Genomic DNA, 26285 nt, shown 5'->3' with positions numbered 1-26285 from the left:
TTTTCTATGGTTTGCTTCTATTTCTTGATTTTTAAGAAATTAAAAATATATAAAGGACCAACTCATACTTTGTCTCTTACTTCACTATTTTTTCCCATTTGCATTACCTATCAAATTCTGTGGATGGTGTTTTGGTTCACTGTTCTGTATCTTCCATTTAATCAAATATATTCATCTCTTCATTTATTATTTTTGCTTGTACTGAAATGTTTGGAAAGGTATTCCCCAAGATTATATTAAAAATATCAATCTATATTTTTTCTATAATTTTTTCTATAATTTTAACTATATTTTATTATAGCTATTTTGTTTTTCATTTCTTACAGTTCCTATCTTCATCAAACATGTATGGTTCCGTATTTTTATCTATAACTTCTAGAATTCCGGACATATGTACATACACATATAACTTTTTAACATACAAGTTTTTTAAAGTTCTTTTTACAAAAATAAGAAAATATGCACATATTTCTGCATCTTGGTATTCTCACTAAGCAGGGCCATGTAGAAATCCTGAAAGTCATTGGTATAGCTCTGATTTTTATTGTCAGTGGCTGCATAACAGTCCATGGTATAGATATAGTTTCTTCAGCCATTTCTATATTAATGGGCAATGATTATGTTTGCTAATAATCATATTTATACATACAGTCTAAGCACTGGAGAGAGAGGATTCCTTTGAGATTGAGTCTAGGGAATGAATTACTTGGTCATTCAGTATACCTTTTAAATATTTTAGTAGATGTTTTACATTGCTTTCCCAAAAGGCCATAACAACTTAATTTTTTTTTCATCAGCATATAAGGAAAGTACCCTTTGCCTTGGATTGTTGCCAGTAGTACATATTAATCGACTTTGCATTAATTTTGAAAGTCTGTTAAGTACATGGTTATATTTCATTTTCTTTAATATGTACTTTTTCTATAAAAGTTTATTACCTGAATTTTCTCTTATCTATTCCTATCTTCTTTTATTTTCTTTTTTCCTCTAATTTTTAAAAGAGGACTAAATTCTGTCCCTTGGTCTATTATAGATATTAGTGTATGTTATATGCATTATTACAAATATCCCTTTCTAGATCTATTGTCTATAGACATAATTTCTGTTATCCTTTGCCATCTGAGTATTTTAAAAATTTTATACAGTAAAATATAAAATATAGTAAAACCACAATATTATGGTAAAATACACCCAAGTTAAAATGACCTTTTCCTGCCCACTAGATTATACAAGTATATTTACACTTACATTTCACTTACTATAAGGTTATTGTTGTTTCTTGCTGAACTTTTTACACTTTAAGCATTTAATTTAAATTTATTTTTGTATGTGTTTTAATGTTCTTTCAAATAAGCTTCCAAGTGTTATTTTAAGTCCTACTTCATGACTAATTCATTCTTCTCCTAAGATACTGCCAAATTGTCCTCCCCCACAAATATTTACATACCAAAGGAGATTTAATCTGAATAAATGTCAATAAATATGAAAAGTACCTGGTCTTTCATTCTTGCTTTTCTTGGCAAGGTAACTGTATTTAATTCTGAATCTGCTGGAATGCTTCTTAGTTCATGCTCTACTCTACAGGTGTTTTCATTTAGTGCTGCTTCTACTTTTCCCGTGGATGGTGCTGGGGATGAACATGCTGAATCAGCAGGTTGAGGAGAGATGCTTTCTCTTCTGTTAGTCCTATCACTGTCATCATCATCATCATCACTGGACAGAATGACTGCAAAGAAAATGTTAAATACTTCAGATATTTCATTCCTGTCAGTTAAAAATGTAAACACATGAACAAAGTGGGAAATATATTTGCTTTCAATCTCCTCCAGATCTGAGATTAATAAAAATTAAGATATAATTCATTCTATCTGATGAAAAGTTAAATTTGGAGAACAATTAGAACTGACATTTTTTTAAACAACATACAAATGTAAAATTGATTCTACAGTCCATCACAATCACCCACACAGAAACATACACAAGTTACAGCAAAAATTAAATGTTTATCAGTAGGTTTATTTCAGAGTTCCAGAAAGTCTTAGGTATGAAGATAATCTGCATATCAATTATTCACAAAATAGCACGCATTTTAAATGTGTGTAAAATTGCATGTGACCAAATAATTTTATCTCACACAAGGAATCACTAACATCACAACTGGTCTTTGGAGTTGCAGCATCCAGAACTGTGAGACAATAAATCTCTGTTGTTTAAGCCCACTCAGTCTATAGTATTCTGTTATGGCAACCCAAGCTGACTAATACATGGTCTTTGCATTTACATTACAAACTTGTTCCATAGAAATCAGCCTATCTTCCTCCTCACTTCATTCTAGGCAATGTTCAAAAGTTACTCTATCAAGTAACTTTTTCACCTACCTATCTCAAATTCCACCACTTATCTAAAATTGCAAGCTTCTTCATTGTGACACCTGTCACTCTCTATTTCCTGGACCTGCTTCACTTTTCCACATAGAGTTTATCACTACTTGAGACATTGTACATTTTATTATTTGACCACCAAGGACAGAATAAAAGCTTCATAATAATAAACTATTTTAATAGGAATACAAATTTAAGAATGATAAAGTATATAGAGACTCTGCAACTAGAAAAATCTGTTTTTTAAAATCTACACTTTGGGGCTTCCCTGGTGGCCCAGTGGTTGAGAGTCCGCCTGCCGATGCAGGGGACACGGGTTCGTGCCCCGGTCCAGGAAGATCCCACATGCTGCAGAGCGGCTGGGCCCGTGAGCCATGGCCGCTGGGCCTGCGCGTCCGGAGCCTGTGCTCCGCAACGGGAGAGGCCACAGCAGTGAGAGGCCCACGTACCGCCAAAAAAAAAAAAAAAAAAAAAAAAAAGCAATAGTAATATTATTAATAATAATGTTACTGAATACAGTCAGGATTTCTTTGGAGTTCTGTTTGAACATCAGGGATGTATAGCCACAATATTAATTTAATGTAAATTAATTTGAAATAATTCTGTGTGTTCAAGCCACCAACTAGATATATAATTAAGTTCATTGGTTTCATTTTGTTTTTGATTTTATTGTTGTTTTAAATCTCCGACTTAATTTTGTTTTATAATCATGTAAAACATTTACATGGTTCCAAAGTCAAATCTATAAAACAAGGTATATTTGGAGAAATCTAGCATCTATCCCTAACTCCTACACTGTTTCCTACACTTCCAACTAACTTCTTTTTAAAATTAGCTTTTGATATATCTTTTCATTAAAAAAAAAAAAACCTATATCCTCCCACCCTTCATAAATAAAGAGTAGCATACTATAAGCTCTGATCTGCACCTTGCTTTATTTACTTGATTACAGATCTTGGAACTCACTCTACACAATATTAAATAAGATCTTTCTTCCCCCCTGTACAGCTACGTACACTATAGTTGATTCAACCAGTTCATGACTGTTTCCAATCTTGTGCCATTTGTTACAAAAAGGACTGCATTTCATATACATACACATATGTACATGTGACTAAAGATAGGAAAAAAGATTTAGGAGATGAACAAAAGTAGTACAGGAACGAATTTTCAGCTCTACTGAGCTATGCTAGGCACTTCATGTTATTTTTAAATTTACTCCCTCAAGAACCCTATCAGGAAGGAAATATATCCACTTATAGATCAGAGAGATTAAATTAACCGGGTCAAAGTTACAAAATGGGGCATAAGTGGCACTTGACCTAAGACTAGGGCCAAGGTCTGTGCCTTTTTTTTTTTTTTTTAACTATTTAAGATGGATGGAATAAGAACAAAGTCAGTTATATTTTCCAACTACATGGACAGTTTTAATAATCTACCTCAAAACCATGGCACATAATTGACACAAGAAGATACCTTTTAAAATTACAGTTCTGAAATATGCTCATGCTCACATTAAAAATATATGTGAAAAATAACGGATTGATATCAGCAATACTAAAGGGAGTAAAATACTTACTTGGATCATTTAGGTCTGACAGGCTTGTTTTCCTCTCTTTCAGGTTTGTGATTTTGGCTACTTTTGCCCTAGGTAAAATGACTTTCCCATTAGTCTGTAAATTATTCTGTCCACTATCATCACAACTCACAATAATATCAACTGGAACCTTTCCCACACTGTTGCCATAAAACTTCTTGGCTGGTAATGCTGTGTTTTGTGACTTCTGTCCTCCAGAATTCTGATGAATTGATGTTCTTAATAATCCAGTAGATTCATTCAAAGTTACAGCTTGTCTGCAATTTCTTTGCAAATCCTTAGGAAAAGGAATACCACAACTTTGGCATTTGGTCTGGTTTTCTTTTTCTTTTCCACATTTTGGACAATATCCACACTGTTTAGAAACCTTAAATTCCAAAAAATAAAAAATAAGGAAAGAAACAAAAGACTTTGGCATTTTATTTCAACATCATGGAACAACAACAACAGTAATCTCAAAATTAAATCTCCTACTTCCCATCATCATCACTATGGCTACCACAAAACCCTGAATGTTATTTGAGATCTAGCATCAGAATGCTGGAAGGAATGTTGAAACCATCTAGCCCAGCAGTCTTCAAATTGGACTATGTATATTCCTCAGAGGTTACATAAAGATTTTCTAAGGCATACAGGACATATATAATCTCAAGGGAATCAACATCTAGATCAATTCACACATGTAACCTTTCCAAAAACTGATTTGATTATGCTTCTCATGTCAAAGCACCACCTGCCACAATTGTTCTTCTCATACTTAAAAGCAAAAAAAAAAAGAACACTAAACCCATCTTCCATTTGAAATATTACAAGGGTGCACTGCCTTGTGGTATAAAAATCACCGAACCAAGCAGAAGGATAATTTTAAATGTTGGAAAAATGAATCAATTCTAAGTTCTGATTAACAAAAACTTTTACATGATAATTTATTTCTAAGACAGTACTTCAAAAATATTTTAAGGAAGGCCTAATCTAGGCCTCTTACAATTGTTATATCATTAAAAAATGTTTTTTGACAGTAGAGTGTCATGTAATTTTGAAGCATATAACATAGAAGGAGTTCAAGGTACTTGGTGATATTACTGTAATAAAACTCTTTCCATACTCATGTACCTATTTATGTGAACAAGGTTCTGTAGCACTTATGTCTATAAGAAGGAAAATAAATATACAAATAATGCAAATGGTTGACCACGTCCTACTGTACCAGAAAGGGAAACCCATAAACAATAGAGCAGTCCCTATCTACATACTATGCTCTAATCCTCTAAAAAATTATCTAAACCCCATTATTTTCATGATGAGCATAGACATATTTCCACCTCTAGCTAGGTTTAAAAAATATCATGTACACTCAAAAAAGTTTAAATACGTTCATTTATGTGGGAGCTAGACCCCCATTTGCCACAGTGGGAATCAGCTATGTATGACCTAACTCTGCCTTTTAAGAATCGAGGAGCTGGGTTCAGACTGTCTCCAATACTTTATTGTCTATAATAAAGGACATATTTCAGTAAAAAGAACCCCATGGAAAAGCAATACTTTCACATATTTTCTTATATAAAATTGATACAGAAACAGAAAAAGCACTTCTCTATTAAAATTTTTAATATTAAAATATAGAAGGAAATATATCATGAGCTATTATCATATGCCTTCCATCAGCTAAGAAACATGTATCTTAGAACCATTTGCAACAATTAGGAGTAAAATGCAGATCAGCTGAACCAAACATGATATTAAATTTTTCATGATTAAAAACCAGAGATTAAGAATTTTATCAACCTAGTGACCTAAAAACTAGAATCTCAATAATGCTCAATTACTTTTAGTAAAGTAGTAAATTTTCCTAACAATTGTATGTTAAATATAATTTCTTTTGGGAAACAAAGATTAATTAAAGTGTCATTTCCTCCCTTTTGGTCAGTGGAAGACTTACAAAATAAAATAAATCCAAATTACATATCACGTAGTTATCTGCCAGTCTCTACACAATAATAACCAACTATACTTAATAAGAAAGAGTCTGCCTTTGATGAGACACCACTGAGATAATGTCATACTGTGTAAATATTCTGAACTTTTTATAGTTTCATTAAATACCAAAGACCTTGTTTTCTTACAAGCAGTACATAGTGTGAAATTTCACAGACTACACATGGAAAGAAAAACCACTAATCTTATTCAAGAATTTAAAGTTATGTACAGGATGGCACCAATCTATTCTTTATCTCCACCAAGAAAAGCATAAGTGGCGTGGGAATAAACATAAAAAGGAAGAAAATATATATTAGATGTTAAAAAAAAAAATTCTGAGGTTTTTAGCTTGCATGCTTAATGGAGAAAGGATGATGTGTCTGGGAAGGAGCTTTCTTCCTCTCCCCTCCTTTCCCTGGGTCAAGCAGTGGGCCAAGCACTGTGGGGAAGGCCAGTATGTCCCAAGCCGACCTTAGGCTGGCATGTCAGAGGACTGGGCACGTAAAAGGCAACGGAGCAAATAAGTAAATACACTGGAGACGATGGGAGACAGGTTTCTCACTGTCAGAGAAGGCAGTTACAAACATGCAACATATAAAAGGCTAAAGTAAACACTGTGGTGTTGGACTAGAAATGGAATTGTCAATGTAAACTCATAGATTTTAATAAGTACTGAATATTAACACAGACGCACACAAATATTTCCTAGTTCAGTCGCTGAGAGGGCCTATAAATGTGACACCCAGTAGCAATGAGCACAACTATTGCCCAAATATCTTCCCTCCACTTATAGAAACAATGGCTTCTTGGGAGAAATGCATGACTAGGGCTGATGCAGAGAAAATACAAAGAAGTCTAGACCATCTGGATATACCATAAAGTAAGTACTCAAATAATGATGGGAATATGTCAAAAAGAAACAGTAGCCAGCTTGAAGAACTTTCCATGGGCCAAGTCTGGGACAATTTGAGCATCAAAATGAAAAATGATAGTTATGGAGTATAACCGTTTTGTGTAAAATAAGAATCTATGTGTCTAAGCTGATAAAAACAGAAAAATATATAAGTAAACGTGGGATAAGAAAAAACTCTTATTAATAAATGAGTACAGGGACTTTCCTGGTGGCGCAGTGGTTAAGAATCCGCCTGCCAATGCAGGGGACCCAGGTTCAAGCTCTGGTCTGGGAAGATCCCACATGCCATGGAGCAACTAAGCCCGTGTGCCACAACTACTGAGCCCATGATCTAGAGCTGGCAAGCCACAACTACTGAGCCTGTGCTGCAACTACTGAAGCCCACATGCTGCAACTACTGAAGCCCGCGTGCCTAGAGCCCGTGCTCCGCAACAGGAGAAGCCATGGCAATGAGAAGCCCACTCGCCACAACTAGAGAAAGCCCATGCACGGCAACAAAGTCCCAACACAGCCAAAAATAAATAAGTAAAATAAATAAACGAGTATAGAAATATCTATTAAAAATACCTACTAAAATACCGGGAAAAATCTAGAAGAGTACATCTTAAAAGTGAGTAATGTGAAAATCAACATTATATACTTCCTGATATGATGCAATAAGATCATAGCATCACTTCTGAGGATTCTTGAAAAATGTATAAATCATGATGAACCATTAGACAAACCCAACTTGAGGTACAAAGTAAGAGGCCTATATTCCTTACAAATATCAAGGTTATTAATGAGAAGGGAATATCAAGGAATTATTCCAGATTAAAGAAGACTGAAGATCATGACAACTAAATGTACATGATCCTGTTCCCATAAAGGACACTGGTTAGGGAAAATTTGAGTGAAGTTTGTGGATTAGATGATAATTTTGGATCCATGTTAATTAAAAATATTTGACAGTTGTACTCTGGTTATATAGGAGAATTTTTTTTTTTTTTAAGGAAACACACACTAAAGTATTATGTAGTAAATGGGCATTCTGCCTTACTTATACTCAAATGGTACAGAAAAATACACACACACACACACACACACACACAGGAAGGCAGAGTGAGGGAGAACAATAAAGCAAATGTGGAAAACTGGGGAATTAAATGGAAGAATATGTGGATACTTATCATTTTTTCTATAAATTTAAACTTATTTCTAAAAACTTCTGATTGAGAGCAATCATTTGAAGTATGCTGCAGGGAGGTACTCACAAATTCTTTTCAGAAAGATATATATTCTGGATTTTTGATAATTGAAAAATGATCTAATGAAGGCAGAAAAGTTTGCCTAAATAACTTTTCTAGTTCTCTTCCAGTCCTATTCAAAAGGTCACCTAGAATTTAATAAATACTAAAAATAATATTAATAAAAATACCCATTGATTAGCAACAAAGAATAATTTCTCTACCCACCTCTAAATCAGTTAAACATTTTTTGGAAGCAGGAGACAGAGAATGTGGGGTAGACTGACATGTACTACTGTGACGTTTCTGTGCAACTTTCCTTTTAATTTCAGAATCCAGGTGTGATTCAGACTCTTCTGTTTTTTTCATTATACGATCTAAAGGAAGGGGGAAAAAAAAGTACTGAAATTAAACTTTATAAATTCCTCATGATCTTTTGCTATGAAAAAATACTAACTTATATTATCAAATTATGTTTTAGTTAAAATAAACTAATGTTTCAATATGTACAATAAAGAAAAACAGAACTTTAGGTCAGAGCCAGTGGCCATCTCCTGGTTGCTCGTGCCTTTTCTTTACCAGGATCTCTCTGCCAGCCCCCAAACTGTGGACCATTTTCATCAAGTGTACCAATATTCTCTTCAGCTTATTCTGTGCAACTAAGGCAGAAGAGCACTTCCTGCACTGAATCTCTCTCTCTCTCTCACACACACACACACATTTTTTTCTCCCCTAAGTTGGTTACTCTTCTTAGATTGGTAATGAGAAAAATTTGAATTCAAACATTGGGTACAACTGTTTAGATAAAGGAAACTAAACTAATTCTCGATTTAATGGTTTTTTAAATTTAAGACACACAAAAGAGAATTTTCTTCATTATTTTTCAATGTAAATTCAATCATTTTCATTTCTAATTAATTCATAATTCGAATTTTTAAATGATTTAACGAACTCCACACAGAACAATTTAAATTTTATTACAATCTGACTTCATCAGCAAAGAAAACTGAACACGTTTCTAAAACAAAAGTTAATGAATCTACAAACTAAAATGCTCTACCTGCATAATTCCAAGTTTGTTAAATACTTCCATTTTCCTATCTTTTACATCCTCTTCTGATATTTTTAAAATAAGGAGATCATCTACACATAAAAATTAGCATTATCTTTCTGAGCTTGGTATACAATACTGTCTTAAGAAACCCATGCAATTACTCTGGTTTAGTGCAATCACAGAGTCCCACTGAGTGACTCCACCTTCCCATCCATTGTCCAGTCTGAACACCTTTATTTTCCTGGACACCAAAGCTAGAAATCTGAGTAAGCGTTGACTTGTCCTTGTGTCTCCTTTCTCACAGTCAAGTGAATTCTACTAATAGCTCTTGAACTCATTCCTTCCTCTCCAACTCCACTGCCACTATATTTCAGATGCTTAACTCCTACCTAAAATGATCTCCCTCACTCCAATTTTGCTTGCTTCAAATCCTTCTCCCCTACTGCCAAGGTCATCTTTCAAATATGATTCTACCATTCTAATGCTTAAAATCTTTCAATGATTCCATTAGCTAAGGAAAAAAGTCTAAACCCCGTATCCTGCCAAGCAGAAGGCTGCACTGATGTTCCAGTCTTAATTCCAAAAATACTATACCTCAAACACGTGCATTTCTCCATGATATTTTCTTTCACCCTCTTATATATATGCTGTTCTCTTCACAAGCAAAGCCCTCTCTACTTATCTAGTAAATTCAAACTATTCTTTGTTACGAAGCTACCTCTATCCCACACTAAGCATGATGAAGCAAAAACTCAGAGTTTCCACAGCACTTTATCCATACTTCTATTAGTACTCATTTTATTTTAAGCTAATTATTTGCACTGATCTGTTTCCTCTCATTATACTGTCAGCTCTGGAAAAGCAGAAATCATGTTTTAGTCACCTGTTTTCTCAGAGTTTAGAAACTGCACAAGGCAGGGGCTGAAAAAGTGTTTACTGGATTAATGAATCACATCAGAAAAGACTATATGACACATTCAAAAAAGATGAAATCACATGGTTGAAAGGAAGGGATGTTAGTACTATGTCACCTCGGAAAATCTCTTAACTCTGTCACACAGAGAAACTGATACAGTCGCAGATCTAGAAACATAAGGATTCAGCCAGGGAGAGGAAAGGAAACCTGCTCCCAAGAACACCTGAGGTTACAGACCAGCTGCTCCAGTCAAAGCATCTAGCTGTTAGCTATATTCCTATGAAGGCTAACTTACTTTGTCAGATGGATTGGATATAAAAAGCAGTTTCCATACAAATGAGTATTAAAGAACTAGAATGTGGCACTAAGTAAAAAAGGAGGCAAACAAGATTTGGAATTCAGAAAATACACATTGGTTGTGTGTGGAATACACAACCAATTATTGGCATAATTTAATTTACAGAGACAGCTGTCTTAAAACATGTTTTTTTTTTTTTCTCCTCCAACTTTTCTTGGTCTTGGTAATTAAATTTTTGTACGTACACAAGAGAGCTTTTTCCTTTTAAACGTATTTTAGGAATCTTTGTAATCCCCACAATATCACTGCAAATCATTTTGCTCAAGTATGTCTCTATATCGTTTTCCTGCCAGGCCCTACTCAGAGACTGACATTTTAAAAACTATTATCATTTCAATCCTGATCATATACTCACACTCTTCTCTCCACTACAGCTATCTCATCATGTCTATGTCACATTTTTCTCTATCTCTTAACACAATTAACAAGGGGGGAAACAAGGGGTCCAAGCCCTGAGAGAAACTGAAAATTTTTATTGATAATAGAGAAAAACGTTGTTTATATGTACCACATCTTCTTTATCTATTCCTCTCTCAATGGACATTTAGGTTGCTTCCACGTCCTGGCTATTGTAAATAGCGCTGCAATGAACATTAGGGTACACGTATCTTTTCGAATTGTGGTTTTCTGAGGGTATATGCCCAGGAGTGGGATTGCTGGATCACATGGTAGCTCTATTTTTAGTTTTTTAAGGAATCTCCATACTGTTCTCCACAGTGGCTATACTAATTTACATTCCCACCAACAGTGTAGAAAGGTTTCTTTTTCTTCACACCCTCTCCAGCATTTATTGTTCGTAGATTTTTTTTGATGATGGCCACCTCATTGTACTTCTCTAAAAATTAGTGATGTTAGCATCTTTTCGTGTGCTTTTTGGCCATCTGTATGTTTTGGTCTTCTTCGGAGAAATGTCTATTTCGATATTCTGCCCATTTTCTGATTGGGTTGTTTGTTTTTTCGTTACTGAGCTTCATGAGCTGTTTGTATATTTTGGAGATTAATCCCTTGTCGGTCGCTTCATTGGCAATTATTTTCTCCCATTCTGTGGGTTGTCTTTTTGTTTTGTTTATTGTTTCCTTTGCTGTGCAAAAGCTTTTAAGTTTAATTAGGTCCCATTTGTTTTTGTTTTCATTACTTTAGGAGGTGGATCAAAAAAGATCTTGCTGCGATTTATGTCAGAGAGTGTTCTCCCTATGTTTTCCTCAAAGAGTCTTATAGTACCGAGCCTTACATTTAGGTCTTTAATACATTTTGAGTTTATTTTTGTGTATGGTGTTAAAGAATGTTCCAATTTCATTTTTTTACATGTAGCTGTCCAGTTTTCCTAGCACCATTTATTGAAAGAGACTTGTCTTTCCTCCATTGTATAGTCTTGCCTCCTTTGTTGTAGATTAATTGACAGTAGGTGCGTGGATTTATCTCTGGGCTTTCTATCCTGTTCCATTGATCTATATATCTGTTTTTGTGCCAGTACGATACTGCTTTGATGACTGCAGCTTTGTAGTATAGTCTGAAGTCAGGGAGCCTGATTCCTCCAGCTCCGTTTTTCTTTCTCAAGATTGCTTTGACCATTCAGGGTCTTTTGTGTCTCCGTACAAATTTTAAGATTTTTTTGTTCTAGTTTTGTGAAAAATGCCACTGGTGATTTGATAGGGATTGCATGAATCTGTAGTTTGCCTTGGGTAGTATAGTCTTTTTTTTTTTTTGTGGTATGCGGGCCTCTCACTGTTGTGGCCTCTCCTGTTGCGGAGCACAGGCTCCGGACCCACAGGCTCAGCGGCCATGGCTCACGGGCCTAGCCGCTCCGCGGCATGTGGGATCTTCCCAGACCGGGGCACGAACCCGTGTCCCCTGCATCGGCAGGCGGACTCTCAAACACTGCGCCACCAGGGAAGCCCATGTATAGTCATTTTTGACAACAATGATTCTTCCAATCCAAGAACATGGTATATCTTTCCATCTGTTTGTGTCACCTTCGATTTCTTTCATCAATGTCTTATAGTTTTTGGAGTACAGGCCTTTTGTCTCCTTAGGTAGGTTTATTCCTAGGTGTTTTATTCTTTTTGTTGCAATGGTAAATGAGATTGTTTCTTTACTTTCTCTTTCTGATCTTTCATTGTTAGTGTATAGAAATGCAACAGATTTCTGTGTGTTAATTTTGTATCCTGCAACTTAACCAAATTCATTAATGAGCTCTAGTAGTTTTTTGTAGCATCTTTAGGATTTTCTATGTATAGATACATGCACTCCAATGTTGATAGCAGCACTATTTACAATAGCCAAGACATGGAAGCAACCTAAGTGTCTACTGACAGATGAACGGATAAAGGAAATGTGGTACATATATACAATGGAATATTACTCATCCATAAAAAAGAATGAAATAATGTTATTTGCAGCAACACGGATGGACCTAGAGATTGTCATATTGAATGAAGTCAGTCAGACACAGAAAGACAAATATATATGATAATGCTTATATGTGGAATCTAAAAAGATGGTACAGATGAAATTATTTACAAAACAGAAATAGAGTCACAGATATAGAAAACAATCTTATGGTTACTAGGGGGGCAGGGGGAGAGTTAAATTGGGAGATTGGGACTGACAAATATACCCTACTATACACAAAATAGATTACAAAAAACAAACAAACAAAAAACCAAAAAAACCACAGAACCAATATATAAAGTACCCAAAGAGCTAATGTTAAATAAGCTAATACTATGAATTGGCTCACTAATTACTTCGAGAAAATTAATTTTGGAGAAATTAATTTTGAGAAATCAGGTAAAAAGGAAATTGCTTTCCCAACTTAAAGGTTTATACCCCCTAAGATGGCATTTTAAATATTGCCTTCAACGTTGTACTTAATCCTAATTTATGGCCTAAAAATCCCAACCCTGTAATCATTTCGTGGGCTCAATTAAATAATGTTCTAGCAATCAGTAATCTCAGATTTCTGCACCTGCACCTCGCCTGAAAATATAAAATGTTCATACTGAACACCTAATGTTCATATGTTCCCCCAAAGCTTATTTTACAACAGTTTATATATACCAGTATACCCTTCTTCATTGAATTTACATCTGTAATATGGAAGCTCTTCTGTATCACTGTGTTATTACAAAATGATTTTAAGAAGTTTTTAGATTTTTAAGAAAATAAATTTTGGCACCAAAAACGGAAAAAAAAAAAGATAATAGAGAAAAACGATTTTAAAATCTTGACCTCCTAAATCAAGATTATCTATAAGGAACTAAAGGAAAGAGACAGGAAATGCAAAGAATATTATAAGCATGCACAGAGTGAGTAAACAGGAGGTCAACCTGTAGAGAGGAGAGGATAACCAAAGAGAAACAAAAGATTTTTCTCCTGTATGGACTCTCTGATGAATGAGAAGATGTGAATGCTGACTGAAGCCCTTCCCACACTGTTCACATTTATAGGGTTTCTCTGCAGTATGTACTCTTTGGTGAGTGTGAAGTGTGGAACTCTTGCTGAAGCCCTTCCCACATTCATGACAAGTATAGGGCTTCCCCACCCCCCCCCCGACTCCGTATGGACCCTCTGATGAATGCGAAGATCTGAGCTGTGACTAAAGTCCTTCCCACAGTCGTCACATTTGTAAGGCTTCTCTCCTGTGTGCACCCTCTAATGGATTTGAAGATTTGAGTGCTGGGTAAAGCCCTTACCACAGTCATCACATTTATAGGACTTTTCTCCCGTGTGGACTAACTGATGAATTTGAAGATCTGAACTCTGACTGAAGCCCTTACCACACTCATCACACTTACATGGCTTTTCTCCTGTGTGGACTCTCTGATGAACATAAGTACTGAACTCCGACTAAAACTCTTACCATGCTGATCACACTTAAAAGGCTTCCCTCCTATGTGAAGCCTCTGGTGAATGTGAAGTAATGAATTTCTACTGAGGTCCTTATCAAAAAAAGAAAATGCAAAGAATGACATTAATTAGACGTTTTAAGATGAAACTTCTGAAACCAACGTGATGTGGAAGTATGGCAAATGACTGACAGTGTATGGGAAACTAGAGTAGATCTACAAAGAGACAATAAGCATAAATATGTTAATGTCAATGTCAGGATTAAGAAATTTCTTTGGGATTCTATCTTCCATGGAAAGAGAAAAACACTTGAGAAGATTATGACAATTCATGTGAAAATTAACTAGCTTCAAATTATAGCCAGAAACATAATATGGCAAAAGATTTAAAACCTGACTGGTCCAGGAATGGCAAACGCCTAACAACAAGAGGCTCATGGAAGTTTTAGCAGCTAACTGATCATGGAAGTCATTTTTGCTAAACTGTGCCAAACCCTCGACAAAGTACTCCAGGGAGGTACTTGAGATGAAACCTATGTGACACTCTTGCTTTCATTGAATGCCCCCTTCTGGGGATGAGAAGGTGAATACTGAGTGTTTACCCAAGGCCACACAAAACAAACACCAAGATTAACAAGAGACACCATAAAGCTCCTGGCAGAGAACACAGGCAAAGCATTCTCTGACATAAATAGTACCAATGTTTTCTTAGGTCAGTCTCCCAAGGCAATAGAAGTAAAAGCAAAAAGAAACAAATGGGACCTAATCAAACTTATAAGCTTTTGCACAGCAAAGGAAACCATCAACAAAACAAAAAGACAACCTATGGGCTGGGAAAAAATATTTTCAAATGATGCGACCAACAAGGGCTTAATTTCTAAAATATACAAACAGCACATATGACTCAGTAACGAAAAAAACCAAACAATCCAATCAAAAACCAGGCAGAGGACATAGACATTTCTCCAAAGAAGATATACAGATGGCCAATAGGCACATGAAAAGATGCTCAACATCACGAATTATCAGAGAAATGCAAATCAAAACTACAATGAGGAATCACTGTACACCAGTCAGAATGGCCATCATTAAGAAGTCCACAAACAAGAAATGCTGGAGAGGGTGTGGAGAAAAGGGAACCCTCCTTCACTGTTGGTGGAAATATAAATTGGTGCAGCCACTATGGAGAACAGTATGGAGGTTCCTTAAAAAACTAAAAATAGAATTACTATATGACCCAGCAATCCCATTCCTGGGCATATATCCAGAGGAAACTCTCATTCAAAAAGATACATGCACCCCAATGTTCACAGCACCACTATTTACAACAGCCAAGACATGGAAGCAACCTAAATGTCCATCAACAGATGAATGTATAAAGAAGATTGATATGTGTGTATACACACACACACACACACACACACACAGGAATACTACTTCCCCATAAAAAAAGAATGAAATAACCTCATTTGCAGTAACATGGATGGAGGTAGAAATTATCATACTAAGACAAAACAAATACCATATGATCTCACTTATATATGTGGATTCTAAAATAGAATACAAATGCACTTATTAAAAAAACAAAACAAAAAACAGAAACAGACTCACAGACAGAGAAAACAGATTTATGGTTACCAAAGAGGAAAGTGGGGAAGGGATAAATTAGGAGTTTGGGATTAGCAGATACAAAGTACTATATATAAAATAGATAAACAACAAGACAAGGCCCTATTGCAGGGCACAGAGAACTATATTCAATATCTTATAATAACTTATAATGGAAAAAAATATGAAAAAGAATATTTATAACTGAATCACTTTGCTGTACACCAGACACTAACACAACAGCTGTAAATCAACTATATACGTCAATGAAAAAAAAAAAAAAGATTGGGATATTTCCTGCTGGATTTTCTAGCTCAATGTCTTTTTAATATACCACACTATTTCCAGATACGTAGAAAAGGTAAGAATATGGAAGATATTATGAGACAAGTAAAAGTGATTAATAGGTTGGATCTTTAGAATAAATTTTAAAACCTAAACTTAAAAAAAAATGTCCTCCATAAAAAGAACATTTATAGTAGCTTTACTCATAATCTTAAAACAAACAAACAAAAAACCCCTGGATAGGCTTCCCTGGTGGCACAGTGGTTGAGAGTCCGCCTGCCGATGCAGGAGACACGGGTTTGTGTCCCGGTCCGGGAAGATCCCACATGCCGTGGAGCGGCTGGGCCCGTGAGCCATGGCCGCTGAGCCTGCGCGTCCGGAGCCTGTGCTCCGCAACGGGAGGGACCACAGCAGTGATAGGCCCTCGTACTGCAAAAACAAAAAACAAAAACCAAAAAAACCCTGGAAACAACTCAGGTATCCATCATCAGGAGAATGATAAACAAACTGGTACAGCCATACAATGGAACACTAAAGTAACAAATTACTAATGCATGCAACAACATGGGTGAATCTCAAAAAAACTATCCAGAGTGAAAAGAAGACTTACAACAAAGAGTAAACATTGTATTATTCCACTTATATGAAAATAGTTACCTTTGAGGGGGCAGGGATGAGGAGTAACTGAAAGGAACAAGAGGGAACTTTCTGCAGTGATGATATCATTTGTACTATGTCTTCCCAGGGCTTTGGGTTAGTAAGGTATGTGTACTTGTCAAAATGTATTTAACTGTACACTTATGACTTGTGCATTTCATTGTATGTAAATTTTATTTCAAAATAGAAAAAGAAAACTAAAACATATATTGAACTCTAGATAATGATATGCCTGCTGAAGTGTTTAGGAGTAAACTGTACTGGTGTCTGTAACTTACTTTAAAATACATTGGAAAAAATAAGATGAGTTTATATATAAATGATTAGATACACGGATATGTGATAAAGTTAAGTACAGAAAAGTGTTAACTGTAGAATCTATGTAGTAGATATATGTGTATTCACTGTGAAAGTCTTTCAACTTTTTGGTATCTTTGAAAATTTTCATAATAGAAGTCGGAGGTGGGGTGGGGCAAGGACAGCCCTTCACTTTTTTGTTTGAAAATTTAGTCGTGATATTACTAATCTGCCGGAAACTATATACCTCAAGGATAGTTAGAACACAAACAACTATCTTTATTGTGGTTATTTATTTGCTTTTAAGTTATTTTTATCATCTGTGAAAAGAGAAAGACTAATTAGAAAAACAGCTGGTTTTCTCCATCATGTAGCTGTTACTATGACTGGTTTTCAGTATAGAATAAAATGGCAGTCATATATCACATTCTCATTACAACCTCCTTAAAAATCACTTTTGTCTATGCGAAATATGTGATAAACAGGCAAAGGAGACAACAGGCAGACATGAATAAAAGAAGAAATCCAAATGGCCACTCAACACATAAAATGCTTCGTCAGTAATGAGGAAATTTTTAAAAAAACCAAATACTACTTCCCTATCAGCCTGGCAAAGCCTGAAGGATAGTAATATCTACTGTTGCTGAGGAGCATGTGAGAAAACAGGCACACTCAGATCCTGCTTGCTGGGAGCTGACACCCTTTACAGAAAGCATTTTGGCAGTAATACATCAGAAGTCTTTAAAATGTGCATAAACTTTGTCCTTATAATTTTATTTCTAGGGATTTGACCTAAGTAAATAATAGATAAAATACATAATATGAGCTAAATTATTAATAATATATATAATATCAAAACATTAAAAACCTAAATTATGGTACAGAAATATAGTGGGTCACTATGCATTCATGAAAAAAATGACCACAGAGACTTGGCTATATTAACTTGTAAAGTCCACTATATATAAATTCATCTATTTGATTCTTAAACTTCCCTTAATTGTGTTTTTCATTCTGGTTTTCTTCTGATATTCCAATATCTTTTAATGAGAGTACAGAAACCGGATAATAATGTAACAAAGTAAGAAGCAAGTTACAGAACAGTAAACATAGTATAAACGCATTTTAAAAAAAAAAGGGTATATATGCATAGAAGTCTAGCAAGTTATATGTTAAAGTACCAGGAGAAGATACCCTGACTGGTTAAGAGTGAGTGGATATTTTTCTTCTGCACATGAGTTAAATAGTGCTAAGTCAGGTGATTTAGGTTGAAATCATAATGTAATTACATTAAGAATATAATTAAATGTTCACTCAGAGACAGTATATAACGTCTATTAATTCTCTGACAAGAACACAAAGAACAGACTGGAAAACAAAAAGGAGGTTTAAGAAACAAAAGAAAGAATAGAGAAAAAAATAAGAAATCTTAATTTATAGTTATATGTTATTTTACATACTTAGAAAAAATATAAAAAGAACACCAAACAAAAAAGCAATAGGATATCTGATCTATCCAAAAATTATACTTAATAGTTTACAAGCTTTAATTTAATCCTAGAGAACTGCTTATCAATGCTCGTTAGCTTAGTGCTAATAAATGGCTATAATTCATATTAAGTGTCTCTTAAATGCAAAATAAAGGAGAAAAACAATAATAAAGGAAGCTACTTTAAGTGTTAAGAACTATAAAAAGACAGTGATTTCTTTTTAGGGGAAAATTATTCCAGGTGCTATGCCAGTAACTTGATCCTGGGGTTTGAAATCTCACCATTTTAAAAACTAACTCCAGGCTTCCCTGGTGGTGCAGTGGTTGAGAATCTGCCTGCCGATGCAGGGGACACGGGTGCGAGCCCTGGTCTGGGAAGATCCCACATGTCGTGGAGCAACTGGGCCCGTGAGCCACAGCTACTGAGCCTGAGCGTCTGGAGCTTGTGCTCCGCAACAAGAGAGGCCGCCACAGTGAGAGGCCCGCGCACCGCGATGAACAGTGGCCCCCGCTCGCCACAACTAGAGAAAGCCCTCGCACAGAAACGAAGACCCAACACAGCCAAAAATAAATAAATTTATTAAAAAAACTATCTCCAAAGGAAATCCTAAAATAAAATGCAATCTTTATGTAACAATATATGCGATATTGTTATAGCACTGTCACTCATACTATACCCAAGTATACGTGTACCTACCTAACACAAAGCAGCTGTAGTTTACAAGCTAAATATACCAATATCCCTTTCCCAAAGTTTACAAACATTACCTGTCCACATGATTGTGTGTGTGTGTATATATATTTTGGGTTGGCCAAAAAGGTCATTTGTTTTTTCCATAGGATGCCTCTAGTAGCTTAGTTGTCTTTAAATTCATTTGAAACAATATTGTTAAGACTGTGTTGTGACAGCTGTCACATCAGTGTGCATTTAAAAAAAACATCAAAATTGGTGAATTTTTGTGTGGCCATTTTAATATTGAAGATGGAAGAAAAATGCAACATTTTTGGCACATTATGCTTTATTATTTCAAGAAAGGTTAAAAATGCAAATGAAACGAAAAAAAAGATTTGTGCAATGTATGGGGAAGGTGCTGCGACTGATCGAATGTGTCAAAAGTGGTTTGTGAAGCTTCGTGCTGGAGATTTCTTGCTGGACGATGCTCCACGGTCAGGTAGACCACTTGAGGTTGATAGCAATCAAATCGAGACATTAATTGAGATCAATCAACATTATACCACGCGAGAGATAGCCGACGTACTCAAAATATCCAAATCAAGAGTTGAAAATCATTGGCACCAGCCTGGTTATGTTAATTGCTTTGATGTTTGGAATCCACAGAAGTTAAGCGGAAGAAACCTTGAGCGTATTTCTCCATATGATTCTTGTAACGAAAACGTTCCATTTTTAAAACAAATCGTGACGGGCTATGAAAAGTGGGTACTGTACACTAATGTGGAATGGAAGAGATCGTGAGGCAAGTGAAATGAAGCACCACCAACCACACCAAAGGCAACTTTTCATCCAAAGAAGGTGATGTTCCGTATATGGCGGGATTGGAAGGGAGTCCCCTATTATGGGCTCCTTCCGGAAAACCAAACGATTAATTCTAACAAGGACTGCTCCCAGTTAGACCAACTGAAAGCAGCACTCGACGACAAGCATCCGGAATTAGTCAACAGAAAACGCATGATCTTCCATCAGGATAACGCAAGACCGCATGTTCCTCTGATGACCAGGCAAAAGCTGTTACAGCTTGGCTGGGAAGTTCTGATTCATCCGCCGTATTCACCAGACATTGCACCTTTGTATTTACATTTATTTTGGCCTTTACAAAATTCTCTTAAGGGAAAAAATTTCCATTCTCTGGAAGATTGTAAAAGGCAACTGGTACAGTTCTTTGTTTGAAAAGATAAAAAGTTTTGGGAAGATGGAATTATGAAGTTGCCTGAAAAATGGCAGAAGGTAGTGGAACAAAAGGGTGAATACATTGTTCAATTAAGTTCTTGGTGAAAATAAAAAATGTGTCTTTTATTTTTGCTTAAAAACCAAAGAAACTTTTTGGCCAACCCTATATAGATATAGATATAGATATAGATAGATAGATACACATATATATACACACACATATATATGTTATATATGTATATGTGTATATATATGTATGTATATATATATGTATGTAAGTATGTATTTACACACACACTTTATTATGAGTCCACAGGCATAAACTGAATAGGTAAGTAAAGGAGACGGTACAGCTCTTTCCTACAAAAGAATTTCAATTAATAAATGTAAAAGAAATGAAGAAAACAGAAAATTACCATTAGATAAACACCAAGTAATAATTGTTGCCAGCAAGATCCACCAATAGATGCAAAATCAGTGGGTGCAATTTTGAGGAAAAAGAGGGTATCTGCATAGTGTCAGAGTATCTCTCCCAAGATCTTTATTAAATACAAAGGGAAAAAAAATAATTTTACAGTGGAGAAACCCAGCAGAAACCACCTAACCAAGGTACCATGTTTAACATCACCAGCAGTAAGACAAATCAACATCATACAACCCCTGATATAATGTGTAGAAAAAGACACAACATCACTTTCATGAAAGTCTTGCCAAAAATGCATAGCCTCAATCTAATCATAAGATAACATCATACAAACCTCCAAAAAGAAAGGCATTCTATGAAGTAACTGTCCATTACTCTTCAAAATTGTCAAGGAAACTTAGGAGATGAGACAAACAAATGCAATGTAAGATCCCAAACTAGATCTTAGAACAGAAAAAAGTTATCAGTGAAAAACTGGTGAAATGAGACCAAGGTCTGTTGCTTAGTTAAGAATGTTATACCGATGCCAATTTCTTAGTTTTGTAAATGTACCATGATTGTAACATGTTAACATTAGGAGCAGCTGGGTAAAGGGTAAATGAGTCCTATTTTAATAACTTTTCAGTAGTCTAAAATGATTTCAAAACAAAAAGTTTTTCTTAAAAAAAGGTTATTCTTATGTACTTAATATTATTGAATAAACAAAAAATTTTTCAAAAAAGTCTGGGGCTGATTGGTATCTAAAACCATATAATGGGCCAAATCACTTAACTTACTGAAATGCATCTGTGTAAAGGGAATGATAATAGTACTTATTGTGCAGTTCTTCCCTGAGGATTAGGAGTAAGTTTCTTTCTGATCTAAGGAGAAAATAGTAAAGCACAGTGGTTAAGAGAATGCATGGCCTTTAGCATTAAATAGACCTGGATTCCAATACTAGTCTGTGTCCTTGATCAAGCAAGTTGTGTAATCCCTCCGAGCCTCAATTTCCTCCTCTGTACAAAATGTAGGTAAAGTTGAATTTAGCTTATTGAGATCTTGGGTAGGGAGCCACGATAAAAACAAATAATGAATGTAAAGCAACTGACTCAGCATCTAGGGCAGATTAAGAATTCAATAAAGGTTTAAGGTATGAATGTTAAAGAGGCTAGTCATTATTACTATACTTAATAAACTTAGTGAACAGAACTATGCATTGTGAAGTATAATAATTCACATTCATAACTGCAAAGTTGTTAAGAAAGGATGAAGCTAAGTTTGGAATATTCTCTTTATAAAATAGGATATGTTCAATATATGCATAAAAGATTTTCACCCAAACTAAAAGAAAAATATAGGTGCCTCAAAAAAAAAAAAAAAAAACAGAAACAACAAACTGCTGGCAGTCAGGAAAACCTAGCTGCTATCTATCTATTTATGCTGCGCCGGGTCTTAGTTGCGGCATGCAGGATCTTTAGTTGTGGCATGCAGACTTCTTAGTTGCGGCACGTGGACTCTTAGTTGCGGCATGTGAGCTCTTTAGTTGTGGCATGCATGTGGGATCTAGTTCCCCAACCAGGGATTGAACCCGGGCCCCTGCACTGGGAGCACGGAGTCTTACCCACTGGAGCTGCTTAAAATCATTAGACTTTGGATAATAAGAGCCCCTAGTGCTATTTAAATAAGCAAAGGCCTATGGGATTAAGAGATACAAACTACTATTCGCAAAATATACAAGCAACAAGGATATATTCCATAGCACAGGGAATTACAGCCATTATCTTGTAATAACTTAATAAAGAATAACCTGTAAAGATACTGAATCACAATGCTGTACATCTGAAACTAATATAATATTGTAAATCAACTATAATATTTTTAAAAAGTCAAAAAATAAATAAATAAACAAGCAAAGGTCTGGGACAAACAAGATGGACACACAGATTAAGAATCTGTATTCTAGATAATGAACATCAATTTGATGGTGAAACATGTTTCATAAATGCTATCTGCTCTTATTTTATTTTTGCTTAATATATCACTGTATTAAAAATTACTTCAATGCAAATATAAACTTCTACTTACAATAATTTTCCAACATCTACTATTAGCACAGTTTTATCAGGTATGGGCTCTTTTTAATTCAGTGCCTAATGTATCCTAAATTTTAGGATCAAAACCATTTTAATCAAGAAAATCACATAATGTAAGATTATAACAAAGAGCAACAAAACACAATTTTGAAGCTATAACCCATCTAGAGTTAATATTTGGATCCTGAGTTTAACAACAATGCTAATATAATCAAAAAGATTTCCAACTATAATCACCTGAATGTGCACTCCTTGAATCATTCCCCAATGATTTCAGGTCACAATTATAATAAATAAATTCTCAAATCAATTATAAAAAAATGGGTCTATATATTCCTATTATACCTGGGAATATTCTAAAACTGGTACCATATTCCTATTCTACCTTCCTTACAACTACTCAAAACCCTTCACAGGTGTAACAAAAAAAACTGCACACTTACCAACACCTTGGGGCCGACTTAACCTTACAGGATTACTTTCAAATTTTTGGACATGAGGTGGATATTCTTTCCTAGAAAAGGAAATTTATATAGTTTCAGTCTAAAAGAAAAAAATATTTTTAAAATGAAAAAGTAGAGGGAATACTTAAAATATGTTTATCAAAAGCAAATCATAGCTTGTTTGTCATATAAAAAGTGGTACTATAAAATAGTAACACTGTATTACCCAAATATAGTAAACCTTAATGCACTATAAGATCCCTAAGGGCAGTGACTATATTTTATTTAAACTGTCAATCTATGAAAGCTGACAGCAGGCAGTCTTTCAAGCAAATATTTAATAAATAAATACAAGTATTTGTCCTTTCAAAGTAGTCACTTTGGAAAGTTATATATTTATTCCCCCAATACACAAAACTTTAGAATTTTTCTTTTGGAACTGCCTTCATAATCTGTTAAAAAAAAACTTAAAAAGAAAAACTCCTAATATTTCATTGTCACATGCATTTTTGGAATAAAAAAAGTTAGTCAGCTTATAATAAATACTCAACTTGCCCAATTTTGCTGTAAATGTTTCTAGTTGTTTAAAGATCAATGAATAAAGAATAAAGAGTGAATAAGATCTTGTCCTTGAGGATAATTCCAAAAGCAGTACAAAAAATGTTGTGTACAAAACCAGAAATCATGAAATAAATATTTTAGTCTTATAATATGACTACATTATGGGGGTATAATTATACTTTAAAAAATATATTACATTGTCAGACTTCACACCTAACCAATTTTCAGAATTCTGAACAGGAATCCTTAGTAAATAAGGATCCTAAAATACTATAGAAGTCCAAATATACAATAGTTTGGGAGAAAAGCAAAAATCCTATAGCTAATTGTGGGATAAAAGCATTAAAGGAGGAGGTTTGCAAAAAATGCAATAAACCAGGGAGCTACAATAGCTACCTTCCCATCCTAAACAAAAGCTTCTAAAAATATTTCCATTTTATTTAACGGGGGAATTAAAGGTTATTCTGTTATTTGTAAATGCATTCACCCGAGTGATCAATACTTATCACAGGGCAATATAATTAATTAATTAAACAAAAATCCTAAAGGAATTTTCCTGTAAGGATTTCATATTCTTATACTGTAAAAGTCAGAGCACCTAAATTGAAAACAAAATATGAAAATGACACAAGAAGAAAATAATAAGAGTAGTGATAGTAGTGTATTTGTGACAGCAGTTAGCAAATAGTGAGCATCATGTGCCAGGTACTGTTCTAAGTGCTTTGTATCTAATAATTACTTTAATCTTCACAATAACCTTATAAAGTATTACTATTGTTAGTACTTTACAGATGAGGAAACTGAGGCACAATGAGGTTAATTAACTTGCCCATGGTCACACAACTATTAAATACCAACACCAGAATCTGAATCTTGGCAAACTGCACCAATATTGATGAGTAATGGTGTTTTCACCATTTCAGTTATTATTACTGAGCAGCATTTGGTACAACTGGGTAATTTCCACACTGTCAAAATTTTAAGATTCGTGAGGATACGAGTTGTGAAGATGAGAATTTGCCTTAGAGATAGTGGTACTAGTGTTACTAAAAATAAGGTAGGTTTTCAGCTCCTAACTACATTAAGCTTTAAATAAAATGCATGTTTTTATATACTACACATGCTCACACTAAAAATGATATAACATAGTCTTATCTTTAAAACAAACAATTTTTTAATCTCTAATTTTTATAACTCTACACTGGAAAAGTAAAGATACCAATTATAAAAGGCAACCGAGTCAATAAATCTGAAGCAAAATATGATGATACAATTATATTAAACTACAAAACCTCTATGCATTATATATTTTTAAAACAGTGGACAACAGAAACAGTACGTATTCTTAAATACTAAGGATTATCAACAAGCAAAATAATTTGACAGAGTGGCCACAAAATCTGAAATACATATTTTGGATTTTTGTCTGCTTAATTACTCATTCTGGGGTATGCTATAAACACAGGTTTATTCAGTCATAACTGGCATAAATCACTGGAGGCAACATATCATAGATGTGCAGGGATTTCTGAAAATGCTGCACTAATTCACACTGCTCTTTGCTGTTTGACACAGTGCACTGAACCATGCACTGCTGACGAGGAACAAACAATGCACTGAATATATCATGTAACATCCATGACCTATCATGTATTGTAATGTAATGCTAAAAATTATGCATATTTGCCAACATTTCCAAACCTTATGGCCATTCTGTATCTAATATTTACTACACCTTTCCCTATACAGACAGAGCAGATTGTTTTAAAAAATGTATTATAATGAGTAAATTACAGAAATAAAAGCATACCTTAAGTTTAATACAAGAATACAATAATTTCAGAATAAAGTAGTATTTGTTTAATAAGGGAATTAAAAGAACTTTCTAGCTATAATCTTGTGTTCTTTAAAACTTAGTTTTTAAAAGAAACTTTGTTAGGTAATCAAAAATGAAATTTCATGTTAATTTCTTAATTTGAGAGTTCCATCACTCTACAGACACTAAAATTTCAAACTCCAAACTACTATGATGCTTAAGGCTAGAATTTAATTTCCTGGTGGATTTTCTTTCCTACCTCAAACCAAGCAGAAACAGAGAAGTGTCCCTATCTTCTGTCTTCTACCAAGCGGGAGCATTTTTTTTGCTTCTGAGGGCTTGTGTTCTGCATAGAAGTTTTAGAGAAAACCTCACTTCATGGACCCAACGTTTTTACAAGCTGTATAAAATGAACTGGAGAGCTTTTTTTTCCTTCTGTGCAGAACTCTTTAAATAA

The 26285-nt window shown here is 34.6% G+C and overlaps 1 protein-coding gene across 2 annotated transcripts in view; it reads right to left on the bottom strand.

Moving 5' to 3' along the window:
* Nucleotides 1-26285, bottom strand: part of SENP6 (SUMO specific peptidase 6) — a 76178-nt gene that overhangs the window by 8185 nt on the left and 41708 nt on the right. For both annotated transcript variants that reach the window (XM_089921750.1, XM_089921751.1), the window contains 4 exons: nucleotides 23452-23522; nucleotides 8323-8471; nucleotides 3961-4345; nucleotides 1494-1726 (listed from right to left, as the gene is read on the bottom strand). In XM_089921750.1, the coding sequence (XP_089777876.1) occupies nucleotides 1494-1726; nucleotides 3961-4345; nucleotides 8323-8471; nucleotides 23452-23522 (838 nt within the window). The remainder of the gene's footprint in view (nucleotides 1-1493; nucleotides 1727-3960; nucleotides 4346-8322; nucleotides 8472-23451; nucleotides 23523-26285) is intronic.

The sequence above is a fragment of the Delphinapterus leucas genome, chromosome 12, assembly GCF_059928025.1.
Source record: "Delphinapterus leucas isolate spDelLeu-1000000601 "Yukka" chromosome 12, BTC_Dleu_Yukka2, whole genome shotgun sequence".
NCBI lineage: Eukaryota > Metazoa > Chordata > Mammalia > Artiodactyla > Monodontidae > Delphinapterus > Delphinapterus leucas.
This window is presented reverse-complemented; position numbering and strand designations above follow the sequence as displayed.